Source organism: Sebastes umbrosus, chromosome 19 (assembly GCF_015220745.1).
Source record: "Sebastes umbrosus isolate fSebUmb1 chromosome 19, fSebUmb1.pri, whole genome shotgun sequence".
NCBI classification, from domain to species: domain Eukaryota; kingdom Metazoa; phylum Chordata; class Actinopteri; order Perciformes; family Sebastidae; genus Sebastes; species Sebastes umbrosus.
Genome location: NC_051287.1, coordinates 18,123,816 through 18,143,235, shown reverse-complemented (window position 1 = coordinate 18,143,235; position 19,420 = coordinate 18,123,816). Strand labels below are relative to the sequence as shown.

At 39.5% G+C, this 19,420-nt stretch overlaps 1 protein-coding gene across 1 annotated transcript; it reads right to left on the bottom strand.

The window, feature by feature from the left end:
- Positions 1–1,592: 1,592 nt before the first annotated feature.
- On the bottom strand, positions 1,593–13,461 carry adora2ab (adenosine A2a receptor b). Its single transcript, XM_037751870.1, has 5 exons — positions 13,215–13,461; positions 7,091–7,605; positions 6,017–6,148; positions 3,826–3,929; positions 1,593–2,682 (listed from the first exon to the last, which is right to left on the bottom strand). The coding sequence occupies exons 2-5, from the start codon at positions 7,288–7,290 to the stop codon at positions 1,736–1,738; spliced, it is 1,383 nt and encodes a 460-aa protein (XP_037607798.1). The 5' UTR covers positions 7,291–7,605; positions 13,215–13,461; the 3' UTR covers positions 1,593–1,735.
- Between the last annotated feature and the right edge of the window lie 5,959 nt (positions 13,462–19,420).

The following is a 19,420-nucleotide window of genomic DNA, read 5'->3' as shown; positions in this document are numbered from 1 at the left end:
GACACATATGTTATATGTTGAACCAGCAACGGACATGTGTTGCCCGGCAGTTATCAATTCACTGATCAAACTAGCGACATCAAATGTTATGTGACCATCCGGCACTTTGAGAAATGACTTTTTAAACAGATCTTTACACAAGAGAGGGGACACACCTTATGCTTCACTTCAAGCAATGTCAATGTTTTCACCAAGTTGTCTGTGAGGACTGTTTTATGGTTCATTCAGACCATCAACGGACACACTTCAGTCTGTGGGTACTTCCTCTATAACAGCATGGAGTCTGTGGTACATACAGGTGGTTCATTCATGGTAGTTCTGTAACAGAAAGTGACCTCGGTTGATGAAAAACACTGCACTAATTCATATTTAAGACTTTTAATTCAGCAGTACAGCTGACCATTACAAAAGGTGAACTGATGATGCAAAAGTAGTTCAGGAATTTAAATGTTTAAAGTCTCTTAAAAATGCATTGTAAGATACAGTACAGTTGGGGCGCCTGGGTTAGCTCAGTTGGTAGAGCGGGCGTCCATGTATTAAGGCTTGGTCCTGACCGCGGCGGCCCGGGTTCGAATCCGGCCTGTGGCCCTTTCCGCATCCACTCTCTCTCTCCCCCCCTTTCAAGACTCTATCCACTGTCCTCTCAATAAAATGGAAAAATGCCCCCAAAAAAATAACTTTAAAAAAAAAAAAAAAAAAAAAAAAGATACAGTACAGTTGATAAAGCATTGTTTTCTAAAATGCACATTGTTTAAAAGGCATGCAGCCTTAAAAAAATCCTGATTGAACTGTTATCAGGCCATTTAATAGGCGTTATCGGTCGCTATAAGCACCTTAGATGTGGGTCAGTAGGGGCCTACTACGTTGTAAAAGTTAAAATCAACACATTCTACTGTTGTAAAACTGAATGAAACGTTACATTTTGAACACTAACAAAAGGCCTCTTTATATTTAGGCAACAAAACCACTTCATTAAGTTTAGGGAAAAACATTTTGTTTTGGCTTAAAATCACTGTTTCAAAAGTGAAAGTGAAACTTAACGCTTGTGAATGCAAAGACAACTGCTTGTTGTTAGTTTCACATGGGATGCAAACCCAGGTCTCCTGGGTGCAAACCCTGTGTTTTGTGTCCAATCCATCGCCCCCGACATCAGGTTCACTATACTACAGCGCCTGCCTTCTGCTTCTGCTTCGGTCATAAATATTATGATTGCTAGAGGTCGCTCTCATCTTCTTTTATTCCTTGTTTCGGTGATCTACCATGTGAATAGATGATAAAAACTATTAGTAGGTGTAGTAGGCCCTTATTGACCCACATCCAAGGGGCTTATAGCGACCAATAAAGTCTTTTTAATAGCCTGACAACAGTCTAACTGGCTGAAAAAGGGACATTTATCATGGAAAAAGAACACATATAGATGTTATTATACTGCATGTCAAGAAAATGTTATTATGTTATGATCAGCCCATTTGAAACATTCACCTGTTTTGACAAATTCTGTTGTGTGCTTGTAGATCTGATCCAACTCAGCAATGGTTGATGAGGAAAAAGTAAAAAAGCAGCAGGCCAAAAATATTCCCTGGAAACCGGTTTATGTGACTTCAGAAAGAGAAACAGACTTGCTGTTGCTGTTGATTTGCTGACTTGCTTTGTCAATGCTTCATATTGTCCTGTTTGCACAATCTTATGTGTTTTATGGCAACAGAAATACATGTTTAATACCTGAACATCTTTGTCATGAGACTTCTGTAAGCTCTGTTGGGCGGTCAGTCTGTTGTAGGGAGAGAGCCGGAACGTTCACAAAAGCAATGCAGCTTCCTTTGTCTTTCACCTCCAAAACATCTGTCGTTCCCCTCAGATGTGAGACCGACTCAACTCCATCCTGAGCAGCAAAGCCCAGGATGCATGGCTGCTGCGTCGCTGGAATGGTGCTACCCTTTGTTTGGTGTCCGTTGGGTATGTAGTTATTTGGCGCAGCGTCTAACCTTGATGTCCAATGGCAAGAGTCTTCATTAGCAGTTTTTGGCGGCTGCGTTCGGGCAGGACTGGGGTCCAGGACGTAGTTGTTCACCACCGTGCAACTAGTTGAACACTCTCTACTGGTACCGGAGATAGTCCGCGTCATACTGTTGCCCCCAACCCCAAACTGTTGTCCAGCCTTCTTCCTCAGGATGTTCTGGTACAGGATCCTCCGAAAGGTCTGCCTGAACTCCCGAATGCGATAAGCATAGATGAAGGGATTCACGACGGAGTTAGCGTGGGAGAGGATAATGGCAATGTTCATCACCCAGAGGTGTGGGCGCCTGCATTCCAGACACAGGTGGTTGATACTGTTGATGATGTGCAGCGGGAGCCAACACAAAGCAAACAAACCTACGATGATGGCCAGCGATTTGGCAGCGTGCACTTCCCTCTGCAGGGTTGAACGAGATGAGCCTGACGTTGAGGTTATCTCTCGTCGAGTGGGCGCGTGTGTAACTTTAAGCCCAATCTGTCGGAGCTGGTGCCGAGCGGCCATGAAGATATTGGCGTAGATGACCAGCATGACCACCAGGGGCACCAGCACGCAGCCGAAGAAATTGAAGTAGACCATGTAGTCCAGGTTGACCACTTCTTCAAACAGGCACTCCGTTAAGCCTTCAGGGCACGTTTGGGTGCTGGCCGCGGCAGCGGCGTTCCAACCTGCACAACAGAGCCAAGGGTGATTAATTGCCAGTTTTATCTTTTAAAGGGGACCTATTATGCTTTTGTGCTTTTTCCCTTTCCTTTAGTGTGTTGTATAGTTTTTTTTGCATGTAAAAGGTCTGCAAAGTTACAAAGCCCAAAGTCCACGCCAAAGGGAGTTAGTCTCCCCCACAGAAACACTGCTCCTGAACTGCCTGAAACGCCTTGCTTTAAGTCCCGCCTTTTCTTCTGTAACGTGGTGATGTCACCAAGTAACACATTTTGCCTAGCGACTAGTTTGGCACGCCCTCAAACAATTTTTGTTTGTGTCTTTTCCATGCATTGTTTCCCCCTCATATGTCTGAGGATTTAGAAAATGTTTCTAATAATTGGAGGCTTAAAGCATGATATGTTTGGATATGTGTATACTTTAATCAACCCTTTTTCCAAATTCAGGTGTTCTGGCTTTAAAGGGACAGTGTGTAGGATTTGACGACATCTAGTGGTGTGGTTACAGATTGCAACCAACTGAGTACCCCTCCGCTCACTCCTCCCTTTGCAAGACTGTGGTAACGTGAGCCGCCGAGTTAAAAAACGAGGTAATGCGGTTCGCCTCGCTCAGAGGCCATCCTTACCATAATGACACTACTTTAGGAGCAATGGAAGTCAGACGGTGTCTTGCGGTATCACAGTTTTTCACTCTGCGGCTCACGTTAACGCAGTTAAAGCGTGTCAGAGAACTAAGGTGGCCTTCAGGTAACATAAAAATATGAAAGGCTCTCTCTAGAGCCAGTGTTTGGTTTGTCCATTCTATGCTACTGTAGAAACATGGTGGAGCAACATGAAGAGGACCTGCTCCCTATGTAGATAGGAAGGGCTCATTCTGAGCTAACGAAAACACAATGATTCTTAGTTTCAAGTGATTATGCACTAATGAAAACATAGTTATGAATATTATATTCCATTTTTGCCAATAGATCCCTGAAATGTTACACAATGTTCCTTTAAACAACTGACAATGAAACAAATGTAAACCAAAACTCAGTTATCAAACCATCTCCTCAGAAATCTACATTATGGACAATGCAACAGATGCCTAGTTTTTGTTTTTCTACAGGTTCGGGTAAGTCGGCTTTACATTTGCCAAAACAAATATCCCACCTGTGTGCCAGCCCAGCATCGGTGTCAGGCCGATGCCTACAGAGAGAACCCAGCACAATGCAATGATGCCCTTTGCCCTCCGCCCAGTCACCAGGCTGTTGTACCTGAAAGGTTGAGCAGAGTAACAGTGATACATTAGGGATAGTGTTTCAAATATCTAAATTAGGGCTGTCAATCGATTAAAATATTTAATTGGGAATAATCACAAGATTGTCCATAGTTGATCGCGATTAATCGCAAATTAGTCAAAACAAATTTTCTCTGTTCAAAATGTACCTTAAAGGGAGTTTTGTCAAGTATCTAATATTCTTATCAACATGGGAGTGGGCAAATATGCTTGCTTTATGCAAATGTGTGTATATATTTATCAATTAACAACACAAAACAATGACAAATATTGTCCAGAAACCCTCACAGGTACTGCTGCCAGCTTAATGGGAAAGGATCTAGCTAGGGTCACCTAGCACAGTCACGTCTCAGAGAAAATGTTTTTAGAGTAGGGCTGATACAAATATTTAATTGCGATTAATCACACATTTATGTCTGTTCAAAACATACCTTAAAGGGAAATTTGTGAAGTATTTAAGACTCTTATCAACATGGGAGTGGGCAAATATGCTTGCTTTATACAAATGTGTATATATATATACAGTATGTATTACTGGAAATCAGTTAACAAAACAGTGACAAATATTGTCCAGAAGCCCTCACAGGTACTGCATTTAGCATAAAAAATGTGCTCAAATCATGAAATGGCAAACTGCAGCCCAACAGGCAACAACAGCTGTCAGTGTGTCAGTGTGCTGACTTGACTATTACTTTCCCCAAACTGCATGTGATTATCATAAAGTGGGTGTGTAAAGGGGTGACTCATGGGTACCCATAGAAGGTTTTCTAGTTTCATATGATGCCAGTATCTTCCCTTTAGCTTTAAAACAACCTAAAAATCGCAAGTTGCGTTAATGCATTAATTAAATTAGTGGCCTTAAAACTAATTTGCGTTAACACGTTATTATTGCGTTAACTTTGACAGCCCTACTCTAAATACATACTCATTTTGAAAAAGTCTGTTAACAACACAACAATACTCACAGGAGTAGACTGGGTGAAATGTTGCAATGTGTTATTGCATGACTCTGCATACATCTGCAATAAAGGGTATTTCCTTCCTATATTGTGATTTACTGGCACACTTTTTCATCTAAGCTCTGACGTTGATCTGCTTTCAACATTTAAATTTCCTCTTTTCATAATTCTCGCAAGTTATGAAGTGTTTTTGAAGACTGCGCTGGCCGCATTACAGTGCACATTGCTTCATGAAGACATAAGGAATGCACAAATTTGGCTCAGAGGAAATAAAAATAGGAAATCAGCATGAATAACTACAGTATTCTCGGTAACATCACCTCATCTACAGCCATTGTCCCATGTGACTGAGGTCTTTCATGGCCACGGTGGCGGCCAGCAGTCTATATTAAGCCTCCTAAAACTCTGATGAATTATTAGCTCTCCGGTCTCTTCGGTGCCAGGGGTTGTGGCACCAGCGCGAGCACGCAAACACACACACGCTTGAAGCCGTTATGCAACTGCTTATGCAAATGCGTCACCTGCTGTGGCTTACTCGATGAAATATCCTCTCATTGTGGGAGTAAAGAATGCTGCTGGTTGCACATGTATGAACAATATGAGCCAATGGGGTGTCAAAATGCCCTGTGCAGAAAGAATGGACAAGGCTGTAAGCTGCGACATAAGCGAAGCATTTTAAAGAAGTAGTATTTGAATGGTGTTGGATGAAAATGATCAAAGCCTTCATCAGATTTAATCCAACAGCACACACAAACAGTAACCCAATAAAGCCTGTGGAGACATACATCTGTGTCTGCCCACAGCCGGCCAGATTAGCTGTAAATTGAATAGAATCTCTCTATAATTCAATGTGTTTTGCTGCACGGCATATGTGCTTTCTCATGTTTAATGGTTCACCCACACTCCTCTGACTTCTGTGTGAAAAGAGCACCACGTTCAAAATGTACGTCGTTCACCTAAAATATCATTTTCAAAACACAATACGGTTCTGTCATCAAGTCCCAGGGAGTCTGAAACATCAATCTGGTTAAAGTGATAGCGTGAAAAACTGTCTCTGTTTCAATTTTCACCACCGTTGATGTGAGCTTTTCTTGTTTCCTCTCACCTGAGTGGGTTCTTGATGGCGATGTAGCGGTCCACTGCGATGGCCAGCAGGCTGAAGATGGAGCTCTGGGTGAGAATGAGGACGAAGCAGGCGATGAACAGGCAGCCGTAGAATTTGGCACAGAAGCCGAGGCTGTTGGATTGCAAGAAAACATCACAGGTTACAAATCTTACAAATCTGATAAAGCAATGTTCCTTAAATTATGACCCAAAACAGTTTGATTTATTACCCTTTCACTCAAGATTACACTACATTTAAAGCTGCAGTGGGAAGAATTGGAGCAAATATGATTAAAAAAAAAGTTAGTTTTATAAAACGGTCACTATATCCTGACAGTAGTGCATGAGAGAGGTAATCTGAAAAAAAAAATCATGTGCCTCTGTGTCCTCCGGTGCTCCTAATGGCATCTGCAATATTTCACAGACCGGAGGAAAACAACCAATCAGAGCCGAGCTGGAGCCTTGCCGTCTCTGAGCAGCTGTCAATCACTCGCAACCTCTGATCAAGCAGTCAAACTAGGCACAATGATCAAATATTAATCAATATTCTGTTACTGTAATGCCTATAAAATGTTTTCAGAAACACCTCGTAGTGTACTGTTAAGCTGTAAAATGAGGAAGTTTGTGACCAGATCAGGCAAACGTTCTCATTTCACAGCTAAACAGTACACTACAAAATGTTTCTGAAAACATTTGAGGCTTTACAGTAACAGAATATTGACTCATATTCGATCAACGCTGCCTAGTTTGACCGTTTGATCAGAGTTTGTGAGTGATTGACAGCTGCCTCCGTTGAATGAACAGCCAATAGGAACAAATAGAACTCTCTGAAATGACCTGTGATTGGCCAAAGTCTCCCGTCACAGGCTAGATTTTTTTAAGGCCTGAAAACAGAGCCATGAGGAGGTGCAGAAGTCTAGTTTTTCTCTCAGAACACTTGAATTACAATATGCTAAAAGGTTATTATGGAATGTTTGCCCAATTATGCCAGAAACGTTCTGCCTACTGCCACTTTAAAGCCTATAAAAAAACACGGTATTTAAATATTTCAATGAAATAACAAACTTAAAGATACCTAATAGTGATAGCGAAGGGGATTGCCAGCAGCCCCACAGCAATGTCAGCCACCGCCAGTGACACCACAAAGAAGTTGGTGATGCTCTGCAGGTTGGAGTTGAGGTAGACGGCCCAGCAGACCAGGACGTTCCCGGCCACAGACAGGCAGGCGCTCACCAGCTCCAGGCAAATGTAGACCAGCTGGTCATTCTTCAGCATGGTGATTTTTTCCTCGTTTGTTGCTTTCTTTGCGCTTTCATCCCACAGACTCAGCCGCTTGACTTGTTTTTAGACACAGTACCTGCTCGCCAAACCGCATGGTACGACTTCAGGGAGGAGCTATAGTGTCACAGGAGGACAGCCGAGGCAGGAAGTTCCCACCACAGACACCTGCCAGACTTTTGCTCTCTTCTTCTCAACCGTCTTCGCCTCTATTGCGTTCAGCTCTTTGTCACAGACGGCAGCAGAATATGGAGAAGGAAGGGGTCCGGGAGTTTTGCCCCACCGACGGCTGCCAAATTTAAGAGCAGTGGTCTGGAGGGAGGAAGAGAGAGAGAGAACACAATCTCAGTACTCTAGCCTGTACAAACAGATTGCAGGTTAACACACAGGTCAGAGAAGCCATCTATCTCAGGAAGACAGGCGGACAGTTTATTTTGCATGCTGGGTCAAAGCAGACAGGCACAACAATGCACCTTTTATTTCAGGAAAAGTTTCCCGAAAACCCTCCCACACACACTAATCATTCCCGTCACTGACTCCCAAATCACTGATAATTACACAAATTGAACTACCTATAAATTTCAACACCATTGTTCCAACACTGGAACACTTTGTTAAGCTATCTTTGCTGCGTTTTTTCAGGGCATTTAGCTAAAGTCCTCTATGTTGTGAGCAGATTAGGGTGTATTATTACAACCTCAGATGAGTGAAGTGTGTAGGCCAAGTTGTTCAGTTTACTGGGGAACAGCAGCGCAGGGGAGAGAGAAAGGTTTCCAGATCATGGGAGAAAATAACAACCAAGGCCGCATTTATACTGTGCATTATTATTTATTTTCTCTTCAGCAGTTACAAATAATTGAAATTATCTTTGAACTAGAGCTGCAATGATTAATCGATTAGTTGTCAACTACTAAATTAATCCCCAACTATTTTGATAATTAATTGAGTATTTTTTTTAAAGCGAAAAAACCTCTGATACAGCTTCTTAAATATTAATATTTTCTGTTTTCTTTACTCCTCTATGACAGTAAACTGAATATCTTTAACTTGTAGACAAAACAAGACATTTGAGGACGTCATCTTGGGCTTTAGGAAACACTGATCCACATTTCTTTTTACCATTTTCTGACATTTTATAGACCAAACAACTAATCGATTAATCGAGAAAATAATCAACAGATTGACAATGTAAATAACTGTTGGTTGCAGCGCTACTTTGACTAACAGCAAGGAAGTAAAGCAAATGTGTTTGGAAGCCTGCTATGAATTTGAATGAGAAATTTGCTTGTTAGATTAGATAAACAATACTGGGCAATACGTGTATTTTCGAAGCATGAAACAAGTAATCTTGGTTGCTTGTTTTTGTTATGCAGTTATGTATTTTTAATATGTATTCTAATTAGGGCTGCCCCCTCTTAGTCGATTAGGCCAGTGGTTCCCAAACATTTTCACATCAAGGACCCTTAAACTGACACAAATTAGACCACGGACCTCCATTTGATTGACAAGATTTTGTCTCAGGGTCCCTTCATGTGATAGGATTTTTGCTTCTAGATATTTTATTACAGAAAGTGTATGAAACCCATGACCAAAACAGTGATACATTCTGTCACTGTGTTACTTATGGATGGAATTATAGTGAAAATAAATGACTCATCTTTTTGCTGGGGAACTCCCTCAAAGACCCCTGGTTCCACCCACTTTGGGAACCACGGGACTTGTCGACTAATCATCGTTTTGGTCTTAGATGACTAAGATCTCTTTCATTGATTTGTCGTTTTTATGTTTTTTTCGTGTTGAATGACTTATTTCCAATAAATTTATGAGCACATCTCTGGTAAACATAAGATTTAAAGTGGTGCTTTTGTGTGATTTTTGGTGGAGCAACTCAGTTTTACAGATTTGTTGATTAAATCAACTAGGGATGCACCGATACCGATACTGGATTGGATATCGGGCCGATACTGACTCAAATAGATGGATCGGATAACGGTGACAATGGGGCCCATCTATTCAATTCAATTGTATGTTTATGTTTATGTACTACATTACATACTGGAATTTCAATTTAAGTTTTGACCAATTTGTTGCTACATTAAAAGGTTTACACACTTGAATTATATTTTCTGTTGATTTTAAATTTTTTTACTAAGTTGTTGGTGTACGATTTATTATTTTAGAACAAAGAACAATAAAATTGATATCTATGGATTACATTTTGTTTTACAAAGTTGGGAAAGCAATGTTTAAGTCAAGCCTGATGTTGCCTTACACATAAAAGAATGATCCCACTTCCACACAGTGAGGCATACAGCTTATTAATTATACACTGGTATCTGATCGGTACTCGGTATCGGTTGATACCCAAAGCCCAGGTATTGCTATCGCTATCTGGACTGAAAAAGTCGGATCGGTGCATCCCTAAAATCAACTAATCGATTAAATCGCATGAGTGTTAGTCGACCAGGAAATCTTTGGTCGAGGATTAAACTCAGCAGCATTAACATATAGGCTGCTGTATGTCATGACATACATATAAAACCGGCCTTTATCTCCTCTCACTCAAGGTACAGAGCACACAAAGCAGACGTATGTTGAAGGTGAAAGTTATTGACTACAGGGAAAAGAACAATTCGCAAATATGACCTAGTTCCTGCACAAGGTCCATACAGTGAGTATAACACTTGACCAGATAAGATTCAACAAGATTGAATGCATGACAAACAATTGATTTTGTGACAACGGAGGGGAAGGTGGGTCACTATAGGAGCGATTCTGGGACCATTCTTATTTTGGGGGCCTTATGTCAGCAGAGAATAGGAATTTCCGATCCAATCGATTGCACTGTTTTTCTCCCACTGCGTCAGAAATGTCTCAATAGATTAATGTGACACTGATCTTCATGTGTTCATACACTCTATGAGTTCTCCTTGAGGAGCCCATGAGGATGCTCACTGACCTTCTCCCTACTACTCAAGCTGATGCCCATGCTCTAACATCTAGCGGATGTCAAATACTTTCATTCAAATCTTAACGTGTCAGATTCGAAACCTCTAAGGAGATTTGAAAGAAAGCTGTGGTAATGGTCATTATTATTAAGTAAGCCAAGTTAAGTTTCAGTTCCGATGAATTCAGTTATAAGGAAATTCCCCACTGAGTAATATCAAACCACAAACAAATTAAGGGATGGAAACTCACAGTTACCTTCACTGTTCTGATAAACGTGTGGGTATGGGTAGGTAGGGTTGCCTACTTAAGTACCTTCCTGTCTGTGGCGGTTCAGGCTTGTACATGATTAGAAAGAGATATTTTACTGCTTTTTACTTCTCAATTAAACTGGCCTCACATGTACTGTATAAGAGGAAAGCATGGTAAAATACCTTAACTGCACTTTAATGTCCTTTCATGGAAATGTAAAGCGTATAGGGCTGTCAAAGTTAACGCAATAATAACACGCAAATTTGTTTTAACGATGCTAATTTCTTTAACGCATTAAGGCAAATTGCGATTATTAGGTTATAGTGGGCTCAGTTTTAAAGCTAGAATGATGGTACTGGCAGAAAACTAGAAAACCTAAGAAATCCATTGGTACCAACCATGTCATACTAGCTTGTCGGAAAGGAGGCAAAATAACGCATAAAACTTCTACTACATTTTGGCAAGGAATAACTGATATTTTCAAAGGGGTCCCTTGACCTCTGACCTCAAGATACGTGAATGAAAATGGGTTCTATGGGTACCCACGAGTCTCCCCTTTACACACCCATTTTATGATAATCTAATGCAGTTTGGGGCAAGTCATAGTCAAGTCAGCACACTGACAGCTGTTGTTGCCTGTTGGGCTTGAGTTTGCCACGTTATGATTTGAGCATATTTGCTATGCTAAATGCAGTACCTGTGAGGGTTTCTGGACAATATTTGTCACTGTTTTGTGTTAATTGATTTCCAGTAATACATATATACATACATACAGTAGCATAAAGCAGCATATTTGCCCACTCCCATGTTGATACGAGTATTAAATACTTCCCTTTAAGGTAAATTTTTAATAGATACAAAATGTGTGATTCATTTGCGATTAATCAATATTTGAATCAATTGACAACCCTAGTTAAGACACACTAGCAGAAACAACCATTTGTTTCCCTTCCACACAGTCTTCTTTCATTAACTACCAGCAGTGATCCTGATTGGCAGGAGGTACACTGGAGCAAAGTTCCACGTTTTCTCCATTGTTCTGCTGCTGAAACCTCCTCACAGGCCAAAGGTATTTAAAAACCCAGGTTTTATCCAAATTACAGCGTCCAGCCATTTAGTTTTTTAAGCTCTCAAGAGGCTGCAAAAGTTTCTGTATACCTACACAAGAAAGAATTCTCCAAAGTTAAACAAACAAATTGCACTTTACAGAGCTTTTACACCCCAAAGCTGATGATTATACTATCACATGATGAGCCCTGTTGTTTAACCTTCTTCCAGCTGGCTACTTTGGCGAAAAGCTACTCCCCTTTATTATTATGGTCATGGCTATATGTGCCTAGAGGCCTTGGAGGAAGTGATAAGAAAATGCACATCCTGCTGGAGGGGGATCTGTCTCTGCTCTGTCAATCAATGCAGCGGCTCAGCTCCGCCAAAGTCAAAGGAAAACAAGAAGAAAACGCTGCTGTGTTACTATTGGCTAAAGCACTGTGTGTGTGTAACTAATGAAGGAGGCGCTGACATCATGTTGTGAACTCCTGAGAGCAGGAACAGATACATTAACAGCGTGTGAGCCAACAGTGGACAATCACTGCAGGGTGAGGTATGTGTTTGATGTAATACTGTTGATGTCAAGTGATGGTGAAAAGGCCTCCTTTCATCAGCCATATACACTGACATAAATTCATACACTTTCATAATTAAAGCTACTTAGTAGGCCTAATTTTAGTTTTTTACTACAACCATCTAATTCATCAATGCATTGCCATGAATACTTCACAACCCTGACTCAGTGAAAGCTATAGTGCGAGTGTGCTTTTGTTCAATTTATAAAACACAGTCATTGTGCCATAGATTGAGAAAAAAACACAGCATCAGAAAACAGTCCAAACATGAGCTCCTTTACAAAGAAGAAGTTTAGTCAAGTGTGCTATTAGTGTACTTCTCTTAAAATAAGAAAAAGTGTGCTATTAGTGTACTTCTCGTAAAATAAGAAAAAGTGTGCTATTAGTGTACTTCTCTTAAAAAGAGCGTATGCTTTCAGTTTTACTTTATGTACTTAACAAAATTATACTTAAGTATCCTTAGCTTATACCAACAAGTATACAGACAAGTCTAAGTGTACTTGGCAAGTATACAGAAAAGTCCAGGTATGCTTGGCTTATACTGACAAGTATACAGAAAAGTCCAAGTATACTTGGCTTATACTGAAAAGTATAAGTAAATTTGTCTAAGTATAAGTTCACTTAAAGAAAACGTACAAGTACACTTGCAGTAAAAACTACTAAACTAGTGGAGAGTAGATACTTTAAAGTGTACTTCCATGAATTAAAAAGTGGGCTACAAGTATATAACTAGTAAACTAACAGTATACCTAGAAGTTCACTTGTAGTATAGTTCATATTGTAGTTGCGAGTTGTGTACTCAAAGTTTGCAACTCTTAAACTTAAAATATACTTAAAAGTATAATTTTATAAACTAAAAAGTGGGCCAATTCAGTCCCAAGAAATATTGTAGTACAAGTATAAGTAAGTGAAGTAAACATAGTGAAGTAAAGTAGTGCTTTGATATTAGTATACTTATTAGTATATTAGTATACTTATTACATAAAGTACAGTATACTTGGGATTGTACCTGAACTATACTTAAGTTTACTTCATAAAATAAACTATAAAAGTATACTTCGTTAAGGGCTGGCTGAACGAGCAGAAAACAACATTTCTTACCTTGTTGTGAGAATAAACACAAGGTGTTTCCATCCGATCCACGTGTCCAGATGTTGGCTGGCTAAAAGAACACAATAAGATGACACGTTTAATCCAGAAACTTAGTGGAAAAAGCACACTGGATAAAAAAACGATATCGTTGTAAATCCTCTGATGATGACACCGATGCTCATGTTCGGTCTGTCAGGAGAAGTTTGACGGAGTGTCTGTCACGCTGCAACAGGAAGAAGCACCGCCTCTCTCTCTCTCTCTCTCTCTCTCTGTTGAGGGGGTTTTCTGGTAAACAGATATATAGCGATGACTGGAAATAACCGATGCCAATAGGGCGTGAAAAACTGCCCAAAACAGAGCTGCAAGACTCATCTTACACTGCTCAATATGAACTATCACAGACAGCATGCATCATACACTGTCATGGTTACCACACTGTAAACAATTGCTGTTAATTTACAGCAGGATTTCAACAGTATTACAGTTTTTCTCAATTGTTTACACACAAATACTGGTACTTGACACACAATGACCACAACATGTAACTCATGCACCAACCCCCTGAACCAATTCTGCTAAACTACAAGCACAATTCCTGCTTTACACTCAAATTGCAGTTCTAAAACACACTTTTTTCAAAACACTACACACAATTCTCTGCATTTGGCACAATTTTCATGAAGAAAATCTCGTTTTCACAAGGAACACACTGTCATTCAAAATTCTAAAGTCAATTGCCCTACTATGCACACTGACTCATCACATGGGCAAACACCTGTCACACAGTGTTACAATTAGCAATCAGAGCTTTAGCATAAAAGGGCAAACATTGCTTGTGATGTGGATGAGGTGCTGAAACAGAAGAGAGGATGCAGCATAGTTTTTTTTACTGTAACTGTATACAGTAAATTCTTCTGTTGTTTTGTATGTAGACTACTGTATGTGCAACTTTGTGTTGGTTGGGATGTACACTGTGTACATTGTTTTTGTGGGGAAAATAAAATATATTTGTTACCGTGTATTTGTGTGTTCTGAGTATAAAACCAATATTCTAAAATATTTTACAACACACTTATGTATGTACTGTCTGTGGTAACAAAAGGCCTAAGTCATTATGATGAATGGAGAAGAAGTGTTTTCCATTCATCATAGTGTTTTACATTGAGCACATCATTGTTCAACTGGTTCTTATAAATGTCTATTCATATGATGGTTTGTGTGTGTCATTTGAAAACAAAATACCATTTTGAGAAGAAATAACATTGTTTTGAATGTAAAGTTTAATTTTGCAGGAGAATTGAGGGGTTTTGCCCATTGTGTGTGTGTTTTTTGATTTGTGTGTAGAGTTCTGAGAGTATGAGGCATGCTTTCAGAAAATGTGTGTAAACAATCGAGAAAAACTGTAACATGTTATTGCTAAAAACAGTGCTTTACTGTTATTACAAAAGAAAACCTGTTAAATTGCTTAACGCTCATAGACCTTTTTTTAACTGAACTATAATGCATTCTTAAAAAAACAGCACTGCTGATCAACTGTCTAAAGTATCATCAGTAACAGTTTCATGCAGTATTTTCTTAAATTCTGGGACCTGACCTGCAGATGTGAGGCTTGTACATTGTACATGATTGTAAAATCAGTGAATTAGCTTTATTGTTCTTCACTCACATGTTGTTCTGGTTTGCATTCTGTGCTTGTAGCCAGCTAGACACACATTTTGGGAAAAGTGTCAACAAGTCTATTATAGCCTTTTTCCTAGCAAGTGCCTTTAATTGTATTTAGTGTGACTATTCCTATGTCTGTAACCTGCTAAGTCTATTCATCTAGGCAAAAAATAATGTTTATTAAAATGTATGTAAAAAATACAACCTAAATAGTGCATTAAAAGAAATTAGTAAGATAATGTAAAAGAAAGGTGAAAAACAGCTATGTAATGTATCTTTAAACAGTAAATTAACTGTAAAATACTGTGAAATTAATAAAAAAAAACAGTTCAAACTGTATTTTTCATTAACAGTACAAAGCTGTAAATTTCAGCGACAGTATAATAATGTTAATTTTACAGTAATATAAAAGCAACCCTGCTGCCAGTTCTTTACTGCTATTTTACTGGGAAATTCTTAACAGTGCAGTAGAGAAAAGACTCCTTAAGCACAGCGATATTCATTAGTAACAGCATTTATTCTACTAAGACCAAGAAAGTGGATCACATCAGTCCAGTTCAGTTCTTTTGGACCCCAGGAAGACTAGCTGGTGCCATTGGTATCAGCTAATGGGGATCCTTTTTAAATAAATAAATAAATAGGGTGAAGGGCGAATATAAAGTGAAAAGGGGGCTGATATACTCTGAATTTCATATTATGGATATGTCAGTCCAGGGGCGGCTCTAGAATTTTGTTTTGATGGGGTGGCCAGGCTGGGGGCATAGACTCAGAGAAGGGTGGCACATTAAAATAAAAAATTACAGGCCTAGATTCAAGGTAATAATAAACTGTACATTATAAATAACAAAATAGTTTATTTTGTGCAAAGAGGAATGTAAAATATGCAACGTGTATTTGTAGATGCAGTGCAACAAGCGATAAAGTTTTCCACCATATATAGATGTGCATAAGGCAGAACAACTTCATTAACGGTGACGGTAGAAATTGGCTCTTGGGCCCGCAGTGAGAAGCTGTAGCAGCAGAATGTTACTCGAGCCATTTGTGCGGTGTGTACCACACTTTGTTGAATGTTCTCTTCCTGTCACCATCCACTGTTCGAGGAAATACCTTCAAATGTGGTCATCTGCCAGAGATGAGAGGGGAAAAAGAGATTCAGTTTTAAAACTACACGAGTGATACATGGTTGTTAATTTATAACATACTGTGCATTAAACCTGCGGTAGGCAGATTATTTTTTAGCATCCTTGGGCAGAAATTCCATAATGACCTTTCAGCATATTGTAATTCAAGTGTTCTGAGAGAAAACTAGACTTCTGCACCTCCTCATGGCTCTGTTTACAGGCTTTAAAAAATCTAATCAACCAATCACAGGTCATTCCAGAGAGAGAGAACGTTCCCATTGGCTGTGCAGTACATTACAAGATGCTTCTGAAAACATTCAAGGCTAGAAATAGGCATTACAGTAACAGAATATTGATTCATATTTGATCAGCGCTGCCTAGTATCACCGTTTGATCAGAGTTTGTGAGCAATTGACCGCTGCTCAGAGACAGCAAGGCTCCAAACCTTTTAAATCAGATTTGCTCCAATTCTACGCACCGCAGCTTTAAGTCACAATTGCGATGATGCTGAATTCTTTATTTAAAAAGGTTGTGAACTTCAGCTGGGCGTCATATTCCAGTAATACATTATAGATCATCATTAATGTTTGTTGAGGCTTATCAGACCTATCGCATTACCACTTAGGTTCTAGCTGTGGCCCGTGCCACCTCTCTTTTAGTTGCTCTCTTCCTTTGGTCTGCGTCTCCTCTCGCTGCTCTCTGAAAAAGGCTAACATAATATTGCCATTAAAAAAAACATTAGCCTAATTGAACTCACATTTCTAATGGCAGAGGGCTGTTTGGAACCACTGAGATCCCTGCATTAGCTATTCAGATGTCAACTCTTTACAGTCTGTCTAATCAAATGCAGTTTGAGCTATTATTTATTTGCTAATAAATGATGAATGAAACTAAGGAAGTATTATTAATAGCTGTATTTATGATGAGGAACTGTCAGGTTTACACAGTGATGTGTCGAGCTGCAGTGCACGTCAGCATGAGTTTTGCAGCTTATCGGTCAGATCCATCATTCATCACTTCTCAATAAGACTCTAGTGACAAGCAAAGGAGGATTTCATAACCCAGAGTATAGGTCTCCTGCTGAAAGAGTTGATTATAATAATTAGACAAAGGAATTTACTCCTGCCAAGCACATACGGTGGAGGTAGAAATGATACCGCACTGCACCAAGTATATCTTGCTCTAAATTAATGGCAGCTATTGTGTCTTCACCGATTTAAAAAATGGCACATTAAGGAAATGGCCTAAACCTCAAATACATATTGATATTTTAGGCATCTACCAACCAAACGGCACATGCAAACACGGCGCATAGTTTACCAATACATGCAGTACTCCGTCACAGATGGGACTGGACACTGTTTGCTGTGTATAAGATAACAATCTTATTCCCTATGAGGGATTTCCTGTTCACAAACAAGGCTTATCATTTATCCAGCCTGTCAAATAGAAACTCATCCTGAAGGATATTTGCCAAGGGTGACCACGGATCTTTCAACACACCCAAGCCCCCCCATGTCCTAGATACGAGGTCAGAAATTTGCTCTCTGTAGGATAAAACTGGTACTCTTCAGCCAGGAGCATGGCAGGTTAAAGCGTGAACAGCAGCTATTGTGACCACAAGTGGAAATTATTAGACAATAAATGGTAAAACTTTAGCTAACATTTTACGGTCATACCAGTGTGTGCCACTACTTAGATAATATAATTTTTGCACTTTTTTATAACGCATATAGATGTGGTTAATGTGTACATCAGGGAGAATTACACTAATAACTAAACATTTTATTGTATTCCTGCATCCTGAGTCCATCATGTCATAATCGTTCTCATGTTTTATACAGTTTTCACCTAAAAAAAAAACTACCAGACTGCAGGTTTTACTCTCAAATGAATAAAGAAAAAGCAAACATGTCATTCTAATGTAGATACAAGGAGATTTTATTTAACATTTTTGTGTACAAACATAGGCTGCAAATGCCTTCCAAACATGTTTGCCCTCAGAATACGGTATTCCTTTTTACAGTTCTACAAGCAGAACATTGAATATTGAACAGGAACAAGAGTTCAAAAAATTGAGGAAGGTAGAAAGAGAAAGTGTTTGTGGTCGGTCAGCAAGTCTCATCCTCAGCTTTACGTGTTGGAATAAAACAAAACTAGCATATTTCCAAAAGGTTTTTTAACTGATTCGGTGTCAGTTTGATGTCGTAGAAGTGGCAGTAGAGGGTCGTTTGAAAGTATTAACTATGGAAATGTGATATCTACCAGGAGTCATGTACAATAAATGGTTGTAACTTTCATATAGAGCAATATGTTCCATATCTTCAGGCTATTCCACAGAAAAAATTAAACCTTATTTTACTTCTTCATGTACAGAGGAACTGAGGTTATGGAGGGTACATGCAGTACTTACACTGACAATCAACAGACCAAAAACAATGCAGATTTTAGAGCAATATAAGACTCTTTTCTCCTCTACCACATACTGACAGCTCGGCTTTTTCAAACGAGACAAGAGGCGTACCGGCTCAACCCTTCAACGATCAGTGGACGCCACAATAAATAAAACGGAAAAATGTACTCTCTAGTATAATACATATTATACAACTCTGTGGAAAATGAGAGACGTTTGAGTTTGCGTGAACTCGCAGAATCTACCTTTTACATCGACAAGAACCTGCATCTGCTATTCAGTTATCTAAATCAGATAGCTAAACGATCACAGTGGCCAGTCGTGTTGTACAACACATCTAATACGGAGATGAGCCGACGATGCAGGAGTAAAGGGGGGGGGGGGGGTTTGCAGTTGTACACACAGTGGTTGTGATTCTTGGACAAAATAGTGACAAACTTTTAACGGGATGTTCAATAAACAGACTGTAACATAAGACTTGCATTTGCACACCACATAAAGACCATTTTTTCGAACATTAATTTAGCTTTTTAGATGATATTATATCATAAATAAATAGATCCAGCAGACCTTCTTGTACCAAACAGGGATGAAGCATAAATAAATAAGAATAAAAAGGCATTAAAGGAGCTGAAACTTTAAGAGCCAAAAACAAGGAGATGGGCAAGAAATTCTGTCCTTTTTGCCAACCCATTAAGACTGACTTTAACACAGTTTGCATCACAGTCAGGTGAAGGGGGCAAGTAGAACGGGCGCGTACAGTATGAGCTAAGACTTAAGCTTAAGGTTAAGGTCCTGTCTTAGTCTTTTAATAGTACGAAAAGTGTGTGGCTGTCCTCAGCAAAGGCAACAGGAGACTGAACAACGTTTCAGAATATCGCAGGCGCTAAATTAAAAAAAAAAAGTGTCGAGGCACGATAGGGTAGAATAGTGTAGGCAATCGGGACTTGTTATAAAGGTGACGAATGAATGAATGAACGAATGAATGAATGGTGGATTCATTCTCTGTCTCACATCCT

What these genes read in the sequence shown, in the direction of transcription:
- adora2ab (XM_037751870.1), bottom strand. Translation starts at nt 7,290, where the DNA reads ATGCTGAAGAATGACCAGCTGGTCTACATTTGCCTGGAGCTGGTGAGC. An exon ending in CCCTTCGCTATCACTATTAG is followed by an intron (nt 6,149 to 7,090) that starts GTATCTTTAAGT and finishes GCAATCCAACAG; the next exon opens with CCTCGGCTTCTGTGCCAAAT. An exon ending in GCCATCAAGAACCCACTCAG is followed by an intron (nt 3,930 to 6,016) that starts GTGAGAGGAAAC and finishes TCAACCTTTCAG; the next exon opens with GTACAACAGCCTGGTGACTG.